General features: G+C 39.2%; 1 protein-coding gene across 2 annotated transcripts; it reads left to right on the top strand.

The window, feature by feature from the left end:
• The first annotated feature begins 2,571 nt into the window (after nucleotides 1-2,571).
• jam2b (junctional adhesion molecule 2b) lies at nucleotides 2,572-13,967 on the top strand. Of its 2 annotated transcripts, none has more exons than XM_086144553.1 (10): nucleotides 2,572-2,680; nucleotides 6,393-6,458; nucleotides 7,440-7,550; nucleotides 7,674-7,823; nucleotides 10,885-11,066; nucleotides 11,219-11,327; nucleotides 11,409-11,516; nucleotides 12,061-12,079; nucleotides 12,173-12,212; nucleotides 12,345-13,967. In XM_086144553.1, the coding sequence occupies exons 1-10, from the start codon at nucleotides 2,641-2,643 to the stop codon at nucleotides 12,381-12,383; spliced, it is 864 nt and encodes a 287-aa protein (XP_086000679.1). In that variant the 5' UTR covers nucleotides 2,572-2,640; the 3' UTR covers nucleotides 12,384-13,967. The 2 variants fall into 2 exon arrangements, with proteins under 2 accessions (XP_086000679.1, XP_086000678.1); XM_086144552.1 differs by having other exon boundaries at nucleotides 12,170-12,212.
• Nucleotides 13,968-14,294: the final 327 nt, after the last annotated feature.

Here is a 14,294-nt window from a genome sequence, read left to right as displayed (position 1 = left end):
ATACTGCTAAAACATGGCAGAGAGCTGAGAGAAACAACTGTCGGTTTCCGGCAAGTGCAACCAAGAGGATTATACATAATTTCCTGCCTTCACATAATTTCTTTCTCCTGCAGCAAAAACATCAGAAACCCCAGCGATTTTGACTTCTAACAGCTAAAGTTAGAAGGATCTTCTCTCCCAAGATTATCTTCCTTTGGCCCCAGTTGCACAAATGGATCTCTAAAATTTGAGTTATTTTCATCTTCAGTCAAATGTCCTGCTGTCTGTGATGGGCCTTCTGCTCATTGTGAAACATGCCATTTGCTTCCACCGCTAATAAATCATGTTGTTTTGAGTCTTTGTTGACATCTAACTCTGGCTCCAACAATCTGTCTTCATTTTCAGCCCCGGTTTGGACTAAATATCTGGTTCTGGGTATGTCTTGATGGCTCTCTAATGCAGCGTTAAAGCCTGGCAATGCCTTCCGTACTGCTTCACTTTAACTTCTACTTTCACCACACCCTCCTGCTCCACCACTGCCTTTGGTTCTGTATTAACCTCTGGGCGTTCTTAAATTTGTTGTTTACTTGAGGTGTTATACTTATCAGTCCATCAGCTCAGGGGCCAATTGTTGCTCTTGGGAGCCTCGCCTGAACTCCACATGACCCTGTATGGGAAACCGATCTCCCAGCAGAGGGCTCTGGTCTACTTTACAGCACTAATTTAAGACGCAGGGAAAGACTTCTGGGACTAATAAAATATAATTATTCATCTAATTACACACCACGATGGTCTGAGAGAATCTCCTGTGTGGTCCCCTTGGTAACTCGGATAGTCTGTAACAAAAACTTTTTTTGATTCAAACTCGCTGACATTAAAAAAAAAACAATCATTATTTTTTCACTTTAAAATCAACTGTTTAAATTTTCCATGCAACCATTGCTGTCTATTTATATTTATATAGAATTAAACTAATCATATTTATGAAATCATGTGATCAATGAACCTTGTTGCTCTAGATTTCATTGTATTTCTCAACTCCTAGACTCAGGTTTCCCCCTTTATTCCTGTTTCTATGATCAACATTCACTCAAGTATCTCTCCTTCACTCACAATAATATAAAGCATTCATTATACCGAAAGTATAAACCGGGTTTGAATGAAGTGGCCACCCTTTTGTGATTTTATACATGTGTGTCACATGACATCAGTGTGTCCTACTCACAGCAGAGCAGCTGGGATTGTTGTTTTCTAGACAGGTGCAAAGATTTGGGGAGTTTGTATTCGCCGCGTGTGTGTTTGAATACACACGTGTCCGCCTGTATGACCTCTCTGTGTGTCTTTGTGTGTGCATATGGTCACAAATGTAAGCATGTGCGCCACCTTACCAGAATAAGCAACAATACACGGTTGTGTGAGCTCTGCTTGTGAGAAACCTAATATCCAAGGACACAGTAGCTCAGCTGGCAGCTGCTCCATCTCTGCACCTCCACTTACACCACATCGCTGATTAGACCAAACTGCTGACCGTGCTAATAATTTGAAATGGTTTACTTAGATTAGTCCATTGTCTAATGTCTACTGTATTCCTTCATACTTAAAGGATATAATGAGCAATACTGTTCAATGCTGTGATGTGGATTTATGTTCGTTTCAATGTTGATAAGATTATACATTTTCACAAAATTGAATTGTTTATGAGGTCACATTCATGTTAATGACATAAACTAATGGACTTATTAGAAGTGTACTGGAATATATGGACATCGGTATTTGCTGTATGAATATCATTATACATGTTTATTCATGGTTGATTAATGCTTATGTAGTGTTGCAAGTTTTGAACTTTACTGTAGATAAACTTCACAAGATGCAGTCATACTTTATGAAGTCTTTGCCATAAAAGGTAAAATTTAATGTGCTGCTACAGTCAGGACATGGATTATATCTTTGGAATTAAACAATAACAATGATTATTCTTGGAGATAGTATTCCATGAAAACAGTTTCTTAAGTTCTTGTGAACTTTGGGATACTTATTTCATGTTGTTAATGATTTTTTTGTATTGTTATCAATAAAACAAAGTGGATGGACTTTATTGGTTGTTCATGCCTGGGACACCTTGATGCAAAGCTGCAACGAAGAATCTGTTTAACTGCTTTTCCAATTATGTGGAAAAGCACATTTCAATTAGAAATGTACAAATGTCTAAACAAGAACTTCACTGTAACTTTGATTTTTATTAAGTACTTGGTGACCAGGGCACCAGAGGACAAAAAAAAGGCAGATGGAAAGAGCTCAAATAAACTATGAATTCTTCCCAACCTGAAAACTTGAATCAAACTGCAGAAATAAATACAAGTAACACCATGATGTATGAAAATGCATCAAAGTGTAATAGCAATGTGAGTTATTTTTAAAGATAGGCCACAGGCATGATAAGAGAGGTTATCTGTGCAAAGAAGGCAGATCAGAGAAGTGAAAATGTAAAAGACGCTCTCATATTTCCCATTTGTTCTCCCTGCCTGAAGGAGATTGGCCATGCATGCCCCCACCTCCCCGGATCTGTCAAGGCCACGGTGAAAAGCTGCAAAGAGTTTTCACTTGACAACAACCTTCATCTAGGCCAAAGACTGCGGCTTGACTGAACGCACTGTGAAGATGTTGACGCTTCCTCTCCTCTTCTTCTTCCTGGTGCATGGTGAGTTCACAAACTACCGGTCTGAAGAGATGAGTGACTGGAAAGAGACCCTGTGAGACAGTTAAAACATAAAATCAAAGATTTTTCCATTTGCAAAGATTAAGTCGTATCTCTCTTAAGCCGCAATAAAAGAGGTACTGAACGTGTGATTTTGGAAAGTTATTTTTCATTTTTCTTTTCATGTTTAGGATCATTCTGGTCTATTTGAGTTTAATTAAAATGTGAGAAGCATCAAATATCGAAGTACTGTAAATGGAAATCCAACCATGGGAAATGTCCGACTTTGAAAATGAATGCTTCATTAATTGCATCACCACTTTGTTATTTGTTTTGATGGATTAGTTAAGAGGCCTGATGCACACAGTTCCACTGAGTTGGTCTTTTTCACAATCAATTGCTTATTAGATTAACGTGTGTGTTGTTGATCGCAAATTACTGCGACATTACCGAGTCAACTTGAAGTGATAAAAGTGTTTGTGTGTGTGCGTGTGTGCGTGTGTGTGATGCATTCGGGGACCAAGGAACTGAGATTGTGCAGGAAGTGGTCTGTACGTCATGTTTACACTGGAGTTGCTCTGATGCCTTTTGAACCTGAGATGCATGATCTGATGGGATGCATCACATGACCCCGGGGAGAGGGTTGAGATGCCATCGCTTCATTTGGGAGATAGCCCCTGTCCGACCCCGCAGATTATTCAGCCGAGATTAAAATTTTGCAATCTTTATGTGAAACCATTTGAAGTACCAGTTGGGGTTTCATAGAAGATGCTAAATGACAGACATTGCAGTGTCATTGTGTGTGTTTCTTTAATTACTCCTGAAGAAAAAAAATGCAAATTAATTGCTGGAGGTCACAAGATTATGGCTTCAAAAATACGAACCCCCAAATGCTTCAAATATCTAATACAAAGGAATACATTGAGAAGACCAAAAGTGTTTGGGAATACTAGGACTAAAATATCGTATTTTCAAAGCTCTGCAAAAAAGTTCTTGAAATCTTGCAACTGAATTCCCATTTCTAGTCAGATCTACAGTGTTTAGTGGCTTAGTAGCTACAGTTGCTCAGAACCAAAGGTGTGGAAGTTCCCCTGTGAGCCAAATATCCTCTTTGACTCCATTCCATTGATCACCTAACTTCACTTCATGGCAAAAACACAAAATGAAAGTAGGAATGATTTTCCTTTTTTTTTATGAGCTGTTGAAAAGAGCTGTCCTGAAGGCAAAGGCGCCAACCAGCGCAGCTCCTCACTAGTTTGTGTGCGTGTTTGTTGTGCCAGCTGAGATGGGTAAGGTTACTGTCATACAGAGAAGCTTTGTCTGTATGAAAACACATGTTTTCTATGCATCTGCCCCCCCCCACACACACAGACACACACAGCCAACACACGCCATGTGAGGACAGCAGTTCCTTGCTTGTCAAATCTCTTAAAGTGTCCCTAAACCAGATCTCAACCCCCACATTGCTTTTTGACAGTGTGACAGAGTCCTCCTGTTCCCTACAACCGCCTTTTTTTTTAAAATTTAGTGTCTCCAGCAGAATGACTCTCCCCTCCAATACACAGCCCTAACTATATGTCAACTTTTGCCCTAATAACAAGGATCTTGTTTCGTCTATTGCATTTTTTGACCCCAAATGCAGAACACATCCTTACAACAGAATCACACCTGGAATTTATGCTGTCGTTGTGTTTCAGTCTCAGGATGCAGCTGCTTGAAGGTTAAGGTTGTTGTTTGCGCAGAGCTTGAACCTATCAGGGGACGTAAAGAGATAGAACACACTAAAGCACAGTAACAAAATACCACATAATCCCCTCATTCCAGTTGTTCTCTTTTGGTATCAGTTTGTACTGCTCAAAGAATACAAAATTATCAAAAATTATGGTATTGTTGAAAAGGAACTTTTGTGCTTTTATTGTATTTCTGGAAATGTCAACATCTGGCTTCTCCTTTTAGTCTATCAGTGTAATCCTGAAAGTCTTGATCTCTGTTATTTACTGTTTCTATATCAATGTCTACATCATGGTATTTCCAGTCCCTGGACTCTTTTCACCTGACACATTTGTTCAAGCCCTGGTAGGATGCCAGCCAGGAACTCAGCGAAGCATGGAGTGTAAAATGTTATGAGGTTTCTTTCTTCACTGCCTAATTTCAGTGCCACCATGATGTGGCTGTCTTCAGGTGGAGAAGAATAAAAGTTAAAAATCAATGTATGGAAGCTCTTTTGGCTGCATCAACATCCGCTGTGTCTACTAGCAGTGTCGGGTTGCCATATGTAGGACCTGTTGCTTGGTGCCCTAGCTGCATCATAGAAACTACAGCTAAAGGAATTAGAGGGAATAAATAAGCTTCCTGATGTCTCTTAATTTTCAAAAACTTCTGTTTTCAATTGTCAGCTGCACTCTTGTTTTTTAACTGCCTCCTTCCTTGGTGGCCCCAAGAGGTTTCACAGTCAGACCTTCAGGGCACACTTGGGACTTTCTCTCCAAACCATTGCTCACACGCATTTGAATTTATTAATCATTGGTGTCTTGTATAACATTGCGTGCTGCACACAAATTTACATCTTCAGGTATGTTTGGTTCATCCACTTGCTCTTATGCACCATGTTTTTCAGTTATTATATACTGCAGCTCCACTTTGATATGGGAACATGTTATTATTCTGGTAATTATGCTGGTTCTTCCTTCCCTGCCCCCACCCTCCAAGGCCCGCTGTGTATTTGGGCTTTTTTAAGGATTTCAAAGTTGGCCTATAAATCACTAAATGTGCTCCAGCCAACTTCTCTGATCTTTCACGTCCCAGCACAAGCCCCCATTCATGTCAGTCTGCAAAAGGTGTTGGCCACTTACTTTTTCTAATTTGAAACACTTTTCAGCCCTCAAACTCTGTAATGGGCTACCTCTGTACGTCTGGATGTTAAGCCGGCCATCACTCACTCTCCTCTGCAATTCTGAATTTTAATGCATTAACAAATATTTTTCAATGCAGTATGAGAAATGTATTCTAATGTTTTCTGTCAGCAAAATGTCTTTTCTGTCTGCAAAATGTTTTTCTTAAGCGCTGTTTGTGCTGTTTATAACATGTAAAATACTGATTCTACAGCACTTTGGTCAACTTGAACGTTTGAAAACATTTTATTATAGTGTTGAATATTGTAAATATAACTTCATAATAATTATTTACCAAAAACCATACCCTAAGCTTACGTCTACACCATATCTCTGCTTGCGTATGTGCCTTTGCCTGCTGATAGTGTGAATCTGTTGAATGAAGTCACTGAGGGAGGCTTTCACGCCAGGATAAAGCAGCTCATCTGAAAACCATCAATCACCTGCATTCCTCAGTAGCATGGTCCCTGGTACCACCAGCATGTAGCTGCACACTTTGTAGACGCATGTGTGTATGTGTATATGTTTTCTGCTAGGACTGTCCATGTTTTCTTTTAAATCTGTGATTTTTTTTTTTTTTTGTGTTAAGGTTGCTGAATTCTTTCTATTTAATTATCTGTTGTGCTTTTTTTATTGCCACGTGGTCACTAAAGCCTCCCCGCGTTCTTCATTTAAATGTCCCAAGCTTTTTTCTTTTCCTATTTACAGAAAAGTTTCACATAATCAATACAGTAAAGAACAACAGAAAGGCTGTTTTTGTCAAAATCAGGATGAACTTACAGAGAGTTTCAGATGTAACAGCCAATTACTGGTCTCTCCTGCAGGTCCTGTATGTCTGTCGCTGACAGTGAGCAGTAGCAAACCCAAGGTAGAAGTACACGAGCACACAGGTAGGAGCTGCATGCATTCTCTACCCTCTCATTTTGCAGCTCATTATTCTTTGGAATACCCTTGCAGGAAATCGCTTTCTCTTATGAAATTGTGTTAACCATTTAAATTGTTTTAATGTCTAATTCTTTAATTTGTACAGGCTTTTGTGAAATACCATACTTAATTAGGCATTAAAGTCTCATTTAACCAGCTGTAAATCAGACCCTGGTCCGATTCTGACAGGGTGACCTTCCTGTGTGGAGTTTGTATGTTCTCACCGTGTTTCCTCTGGGTTCCAAGGCTTCTTCCCACAGTCCAAAAACATGCGGCGGGCTAATTGGAAAAACATTGGGAAAATTGCCCCGAATGACCGAGTGAGCGAATGTTGTTTCTCTTTGTATGTGGCCCCGCTATTGACTGGTGATGAGTCCAGGGCGTACCCTGCGTCTCTCCCAGTGACAGCTGGGATAGGCTCCAGCATCCCCCGCGACCCTGACTGCAGGATAAGTGGTAGAAGATGGATGGATGAATGGATGGGAAAAAGAAACACCATCTGAATCTATTAAAACCCCTACATTATTACAACTGCTGCTACTACTACTAATATTAATAAATAATAATAAGAAATCTCATTTTACGAAAAGGATGTAGCTTGAAGTCATTTGGGAGGATATAATACATGTCCCTCTGGACAGATTCTTTAATGATATCCCAATTGACCTGGGCATTGTTGAAAGGATTCCTACTTGATCTGCAAAAAGAGAAGAAATACTGTTAAATACTGTTAAAATGAAAGTGTCCCGCAGGAAGACCTTCGGGTGAAAAACACATACATTTGGGAAAAAAGTGAGTTTATAGTTGTATCAAGCAGATTCCTTAAAAGTGGAACATTATAGTCTTCATGATGGAGAGTTATGACAGCACTGATGTATTATTCTACTCTACTGAGTGAGTCCATTTTTTGATAATGTTTTTTTTAATGTGCCTTACTGCTTGGTCAGATGCTGTCCTTGTCTGTGAGTTTGGTACGGAAAAGGAGCCGAACCCCCGAATTGAGTGGAAGAAGAAAGAAAAAAGTGTGACATTTGTGTACTTTGATCGAAAATTTACCGGTGAGTGATGATTTATTATCTGAATTCTCAGAACTATAACAGAAAATTTGATCATTCTTTTTTATAAACTTTGATTTAATTCCTTTTTGGTTAAGCTGCCCTCGTCCTCCTCCTCCTCTGTAGGAGCTTACGCAGGACGTGCCGAGATAGAAGGAGCGACGCTGACCTTACACTCAGTTACCCAGAAGGATTCGGGGGAGTATCGCTGTGAGGTGACTGCCAGCAAGGATCACATAAACTTTGGCGAGGCCACCGTGACACTGAATGTGCTTGGTATGTGTTGATGAAAATGTGTATCACACACTCTTTGGTATGTGTCACAACAGAATTAATTTCTTTTTTGCTTTCTTTTTTTTTAGGTGATTTGCATGATTATTATCACGGTTAGGGCTCAGTGAAGAAGTGAAGTCACTGCAGAAAAAAGATGGAAAGGCTTCTCTGAAATGAATGATAGATTAATTTTGAAGTACAGAAAATACAAATCAGTTATGTTTCCCATTCTATTATGGGAAAGGATTTCTAAGGATTTGTCTCTTCCTCAGGCACTTGTTTGGAAACATAGAAAGGTTTCAGGTGGTCTCTATGGCAGCATAGCACCACAGCACTTGCTTCTTGCTTCATCTTGCACCTTTTATGATACAGGTCCAGCTTTACCGCTTTAATCCTTAAAGTCAATTCATTTTTTTTCCAGAAAAATTACAGTTGCAATTTGCAGTTGCAGTTATTCCCCCTGCCAATACTTCCGTCACTTGTGTCCTGGATGATTGTTTTCTTGAAGCCTTATCTGTTTTGTCACCAGCTGTCTTTAGGAGCAAGACAGGTGGTGACGCTCCAGCTGTGCTGTTATGAGCAGAGTTCTAGCGCAGCACAAAGTGGGAGATCTTATCCCGGTGGCTCGAGTTTTCCCGGGCCAGATATTTCATGGCAACTTTGAACTTTAAAATGTCACCTTTTAGATAAGCTACTGGTAGCAGTATGTCTCAGATATTTAACTGTGTGCAAAATCCCATTTTTTCTTGTCAGAAACAAACAAAAACAAACTATTAGAACTCGTCAGGATGTGAACTTTGTGTCTTAATATCAAAAAAAAAATTGTATTTGACCACTAGGAACTGAAGGATTCACCTGAGTATACAGAGCTCCAGTTTGCATGTGTCAGGCTTCTAACAGATTTTCACCACTTCCATGGTGTTTCGAGCTTACCGGGCATATTGACATATCTGAACATCTGGGATGGCTTCTTTCAGCTGTTCTCAGCTTTCTAGATGTAATCAATCCTTCGACCCTAAGACAGACCTCGACTTTGCAGATACTTCATTTTCTTTTTGCGATACACTTTCTGCCCCTCTGGGATTTATTCTGTCCATCTGTTCAACTTATACCTGTGCGAAGCTCTGTATTACCGTGTCAACTTGGTGTTCACATATCAGTGCACTACTAACTGCTGACATGGTTGCTGTTCCATCATCCTTAATCTCAGGCTGTTTGACACATGACCGTCCATCTGTGCCACCTTGTTGGCCTGAAGATGTGCTTTACTGTCGTTGTCAAAAGTCCTGTGAACTCGTCAAAATATAAAAGAATCATAGGTCAAGGCTATTCTCTATTCGGTGCTCTTGATCCCATAAGCGGAGGCATCATATATTGAGGGTAAGTGTCACCGGTGGTGTATCATATTGTACTGACACTTTTTCACATGTAAAGAGTTGTTTGCTCTCACTACATACGGTTGATTTTTTTTTTCTAGCAGCATGTGGAGCACCATGCTCTGCTGTCCTAAGATTCACCCAGAGTACTTCATTAGTTTTAGAAAATACAGGGGGCTCTTTTGCATTCACAGGTACCAATGTATCCTCGCTCATTGCCTCTGTAAGGACACACTCTCTTTCTGTCAAGTGTATTTTCCTGATAATTTGTTGAAGACGAGTAAACTTTCTTTTTTCACACTTTCAGCCTTATTGCAGAACTTTTTCTGCATTTGTCACAAATACTCATTCCTCTACAGCTTACCTTGTCCATATATCACTTGGATAAGGTCATTCATTTCATACTCTCGATTGGAGGATACTTATACTGATAGTGCTTAATTATTCAGAAGCACTGAATAATTAATACCAAAACTAGGAGGGTTTTATGATTTAACGATGGACAACTCGAGAAAATTTTAACTGAAATCGTAAAACGGCAGAGATGACATCATTTTCATCTGTTCCGACAATATTGAGATTTTTGTCAGGATTAGACAGTTATTTTTTTAATTTTCTTGTACTTCATTAATCCCTTGTGGGACATTCCTCTCCGCATTAGACCCATCATGGATGAACCATGAGCAGTTGGCCGCCATCTAGCGGCACCAGCTAAGGGTTCAGTGTTTTGCTCAACAACGTTCCGACACATTAGGAGGTGCCGGGAGTCAAACCAGGAATGTTCAGGAAACTAGTCTCTGCACAACGCCGCTCCCCCAGAGCTTAGCAGAGGATGGTTATGTCCTCAGTTACATCCAGATGAGTGTTCATTTTGTGTTTTTACCCCTCCATGAAAACCAGAAAAAAGGCAAGGCCCCCAAATAATGGAAATCTGACATATTTTGCATCAAGTGGAAGATAAGGAAATAGGAACAGAGCTTTTTGTGACATTATTAGTGAGACATGTTGACAAGTTGCCAAAATGCAAAGTCTCCATATCAGTTTCATGATAAGGATATATATTTTACAGACTCCTTTAGCATTATTATATTTTGAGCAAGAATTTATCAGGTAAACATTTAACACACATGACATTACTTTTACTGCAAGGAACCAGTTATGAGTTAATTATCATAGTGATGGCTGAGCGTGCTGTGTGGTCTGAAAAGAGAGCGGGTTGTAGTGGAGACTTTTAACCAAAAAACATTTTGATAAGAGAGGTTAGCCTTTTTCTTTGGTCATCCATTACTCACTCGATTTTCAACAGCAAAGCATTTCTTCACCCTGTGTTTTTAGTACATTTCTTTTTAAACCAGAGCTAAGACCTATTATATGAATGTTCTCTGTTATTTTTTTACACAATTTCTTTTTTTTCTCTCAGTGACTTAAGTGCTCTTCTCATCTTGGCTAAAATCATTATTTCCTTTTCAAAGTCAGTGAAACAGCCTTTTTTCCTCTGATCCTCCTTTTTTGAAAAGGTGAAAAATGAATGCGCTAACATCCATTGAACATTAGCCTTGCACCTTTGTCAATACATATGGTTATTGACAACCATTCCTGTACCTTGCGATGCAGGTGAGGTTGAACCAATGATTTTTGAAGTATTGATCATCAACTATTTTACATGCATTTGCTGTCTGTCACTTCAGTGCCTCCCCATATCCCGTCCTGCGAGGTGCCGAGCTCAGTGTTTGTGGGCTCGGGCCTGGAGCTCCTCTGTAAAGACAAGCTCAGCATGCCGCCTGCTACCTACCGCTGGTACAAAGACAACAAAGCTCTGACGGCTACAGCGGACGCTGTGTACAGCATAGACACACACAAGGGCACACTGGTGAGTCTTAACACAGGCATGTACTGTATTTCTCATGAGGAAGTCAAATGCACTGACACATATTGCATCTCTTATGGTTGTGAGAAGAATATGTGAAGGCACACAGCTGTTGCTTTACGCTATTCCACCTTCTTTCCACTTGTCTGGTGCAGAAGTTTAAAAGTGTCTCCAAATTGGATGAGGGGATGTATCGCTGCGAGTCTTCCAATAGTGTTGGTGCGCCTAAAAGCTGTGTGGCGCAACAACTTAAAGTCATTGACTGTAAGTGGAAAAAACTTGTTGCTTAAAAGCTCACCCCTTCTTACAGAAAACTGACAATATACTTCCTATCTGCGCTCTCAGATCCCTTGGATATGACAATATTGATCATGGGAGCCGCAGGTTTGCTGTTGCTTGGCCTCTTCTGCTGCATTTGTGTGTGTGCTTGCCAGCGGCGTGGATGGTGCAATAGTGAGTTGTTTTCAGAACTTTATCCATAAATTCAAACAGTGTTTTTAGCCAAATTGAGGTTGCAAGTCAACTTATTATATTCAAACAATATGCAAAGATATGAAATATGCAAAGCAAACAATCTATTCTAGGGAAATCTATTCAATTTATATAGAAGTCAGAAAAACTTTTATAAAGTTTTACATTGACTGTAGAAACCAATGAAGTATCTAGCCTGATCACAAACATGGCATAATTTTGGTTCTTTATTATACTCATTTACATTAGCAGGAATAGAAACCTGTTCTATATCGAGGTGTGCTGTGAAAGTTACACACAGGCCTTAGGTCCAAATGCAGCATTCAGTCGTAAAATAATTTTAAGAATTACCCACATATTTTAAGGGAACATGTAGAAATGTATGAAAGATATCATGCTTTCCTGTGTAAGTGTAGGAACGACCTTTTTATGCTCCATGTCTAAAGTATGAAATTAACAGTAGTGACTACATTTGGCCGTTATCTACCACCATTTGATTCTTCCTTGTTTTTGTTTCTCAAACCAGAAGAAAAGAAAACAAAAAGGTGAGCATTTCGCTTTCCTGTCTGGCTTTTGTCTTCTGTGAATATTCGTGTCGCTGATCTCGAATAGAACTCTCGCTTTTCGTCTTTCAGCAGCAAGACCTACAATCCTCCTCCACCTCCTCCCATCCGCAATGTGAGTGATCAAAGACTTTTCTATTTCTCTCTGCATTAGTTTGTGCTGCTATTAAATGCTTTTGATGAGTTGCCGATAACACAACTCTGGCTAATTAAAGGAAATGATTCATTGTGTCTCTCCGCTCTGCAGCTAAAGAAGTACAAACAAACCCAGTCTTTCATGATCTGAGAAAAAATCAGGTCCTTCTGGGCTTCAATGACAAGTCATCAATGAGAAAAAAGGTATATTTAATTTTCTATGCACTGGAATTCTACTTCACTTTGCTGCCGGGCAGCTGTATGAGGGTGACAGCGTGGAGGCAGAAGCCACTCTTCACTAAACAAAGCAAAGAGAAGGTTTCAAAAAGTTTTCATTTTGTTCAATCCTCTCTGCTTCCTCAACATAACAATGTGCCTTGCATGTCTGAATTAAGTCCTCAAGTTTGTAGTTTGACCTATGAGGTTGAATTCAGGGTTTAACTCTTTGAATAGATGCTGAAATGATGCCCTTTCCACATTTCATTATTTTTTGAAAAACTCAAATTCTATGGGGGGGTATTGAGCACCGGAGTGCGGCTTTAGTTCTCTTATTCTATATTCTATATTTAGGCTTTTGACCGTACTGTATCCATTACATTCTTGTCACTGCTCTTCTTTCATATCTACATATATTTTCTCTCTCTTCACACGTGTATGTACTATTTTTACAAACCTCATTTTGTGATATTATGTTGTGACTGTTTTCTTTATAATCTGTGTTTAAAAAAACAAAACAAATGATGAGCACTGATTGACAAATGAACGGGTGATTGCAAACACGCATCATGTCATGTCTGCAAATTAAGTGTTTTTATCAGTATCACTGTCTTGATAATGAAAGGTGAAAATACTCTTACACTGGAATCTACTGATTGAACGGCTCAATAGCTCATGGCATAGATCATGACATTTTGCCAATTTTTTTTAGGTTTAATGTCAAATGCAAACAGTGTGCTTGCCATTTTAATGATAGTTATAAGCATGTTTTTCATTTGTTATTAATGCATTGTCTAGCACATAGTCATGTATGTTGTCATTAGCACCAATGTTCAAAACTGCTCATGTGTGGCAGCATCAGAACTGATGACATGGCTGTTCAGTCATAGTAAGTCCTAAGTGCATTAGTCATTTATTACAATCACTGAAACTTATCTCTCTAACTTGGTTTATACCTCTGTATGTGTTGTTTTCTCTTGAGATGTGTCTAACAGCGGTTGTTTTCCAACAATGATTGCTTGCAGTGTGTGAGATAACATATAGTGTATTAAATTCTACACTACTATAGAGGAAAAAAATGTCAGTCTCTCTTATATTTTTCTTTTGACTGTGTTATCACTTGAGTGGATGAACAAGGAGACAATTTTCTTGACATGATGATAATGATGATGATGATGATGATGATGATGATGATGACAATGACAATATCACTAATCGCTTCCATTTATATAACATTTTAATGTACTGTCTGATGTTAGATTGGCGTGTCTATAAAAGCAACAACAGACATGCAGGGATTTCAGTCTCCTTTGTCATATAATTATCCTTAAATCGGCGTTTCCAAAACTGCTGTGATGTAAATGTTGCCTGACCACTAGGTGGCACTGCGGACCTTATTGCAATTGTTCATACCAGTGAAAGGCCTACAGCTACATGAGGTCAGCCTTTATTCATTATTTGCCTTTGAACAGTACTGCTATTGTTATCCTCCTAGTATGCTTGTTGTTCTCCTTATTGTAATTCCCATATATTAAAAGGTCTTGAGATGCCCTAAATTTTCTCACTTTCACCTCTATGTTGTTTTTAGAGGACACCATGGGTCTGCATAGACACTTTGTAGTTTCAGCACTTGTTATTACTGTCTTCTTCATTTTTACTTGTTTTTGCATGTGCAACTTCTTTGGTCCAGACAGTATCAGCAACAAGTACCGGAGAACTATTCTTTTACAATGACTGGGCTAAATTTCCAACAGTCACATTATTTAGCATGTATGGATGCAAAGAAATGTTACTCTTAGATTATCATTTCCTAGAACTAGTCCATACAACATAAAACTATGGTACT

This window comes from Fistularia commersonii, chromosome 4 (genome assembly GCF_037954325.1).
Source record: "Fistularia commersonii isolate RoL2024-O1a breed Wild chromosome 4, RoL_Fcom_v1.0, whole genome shotgun sequence".
Taxonomy (NCBI): domain Eukaryota; kingdom Metazoa; phylum Chordata; class Actinopteri; order Syngnathiformes; family Fistulariidae; genus Fistularia; species Fistularia commersonii.
Note: the sequence above shows the minus strand (reverse complement) of the source record. Positions and strands in the feature narration are given on the sequence as shown.

Excerpts from the sequence above, each read along its gene's own strand:
- jam2b (XM_086144552.1), top strand. The coding sequence starts at position 2,641 with ATGTTGACGCTTCCTCTCCTCTTCTTCTTCCTGGTGCATG. Across the intron at positions 7,551-7,673 it reads CTTTGATCGAAAATTTACCG|GAGCTTACGCAGGACGTGCC; the intron begins GTGAGTGATGAT and ends CCTCCTCTGTAG. Across the intron at positions 7,824-10,884 it reads CGTGACACTGAATGTGCTTG|TGCCTCCCCATATCCCGTCC; the intron begins GTATGTGTTGAT and ends CTGTCACTTCAG.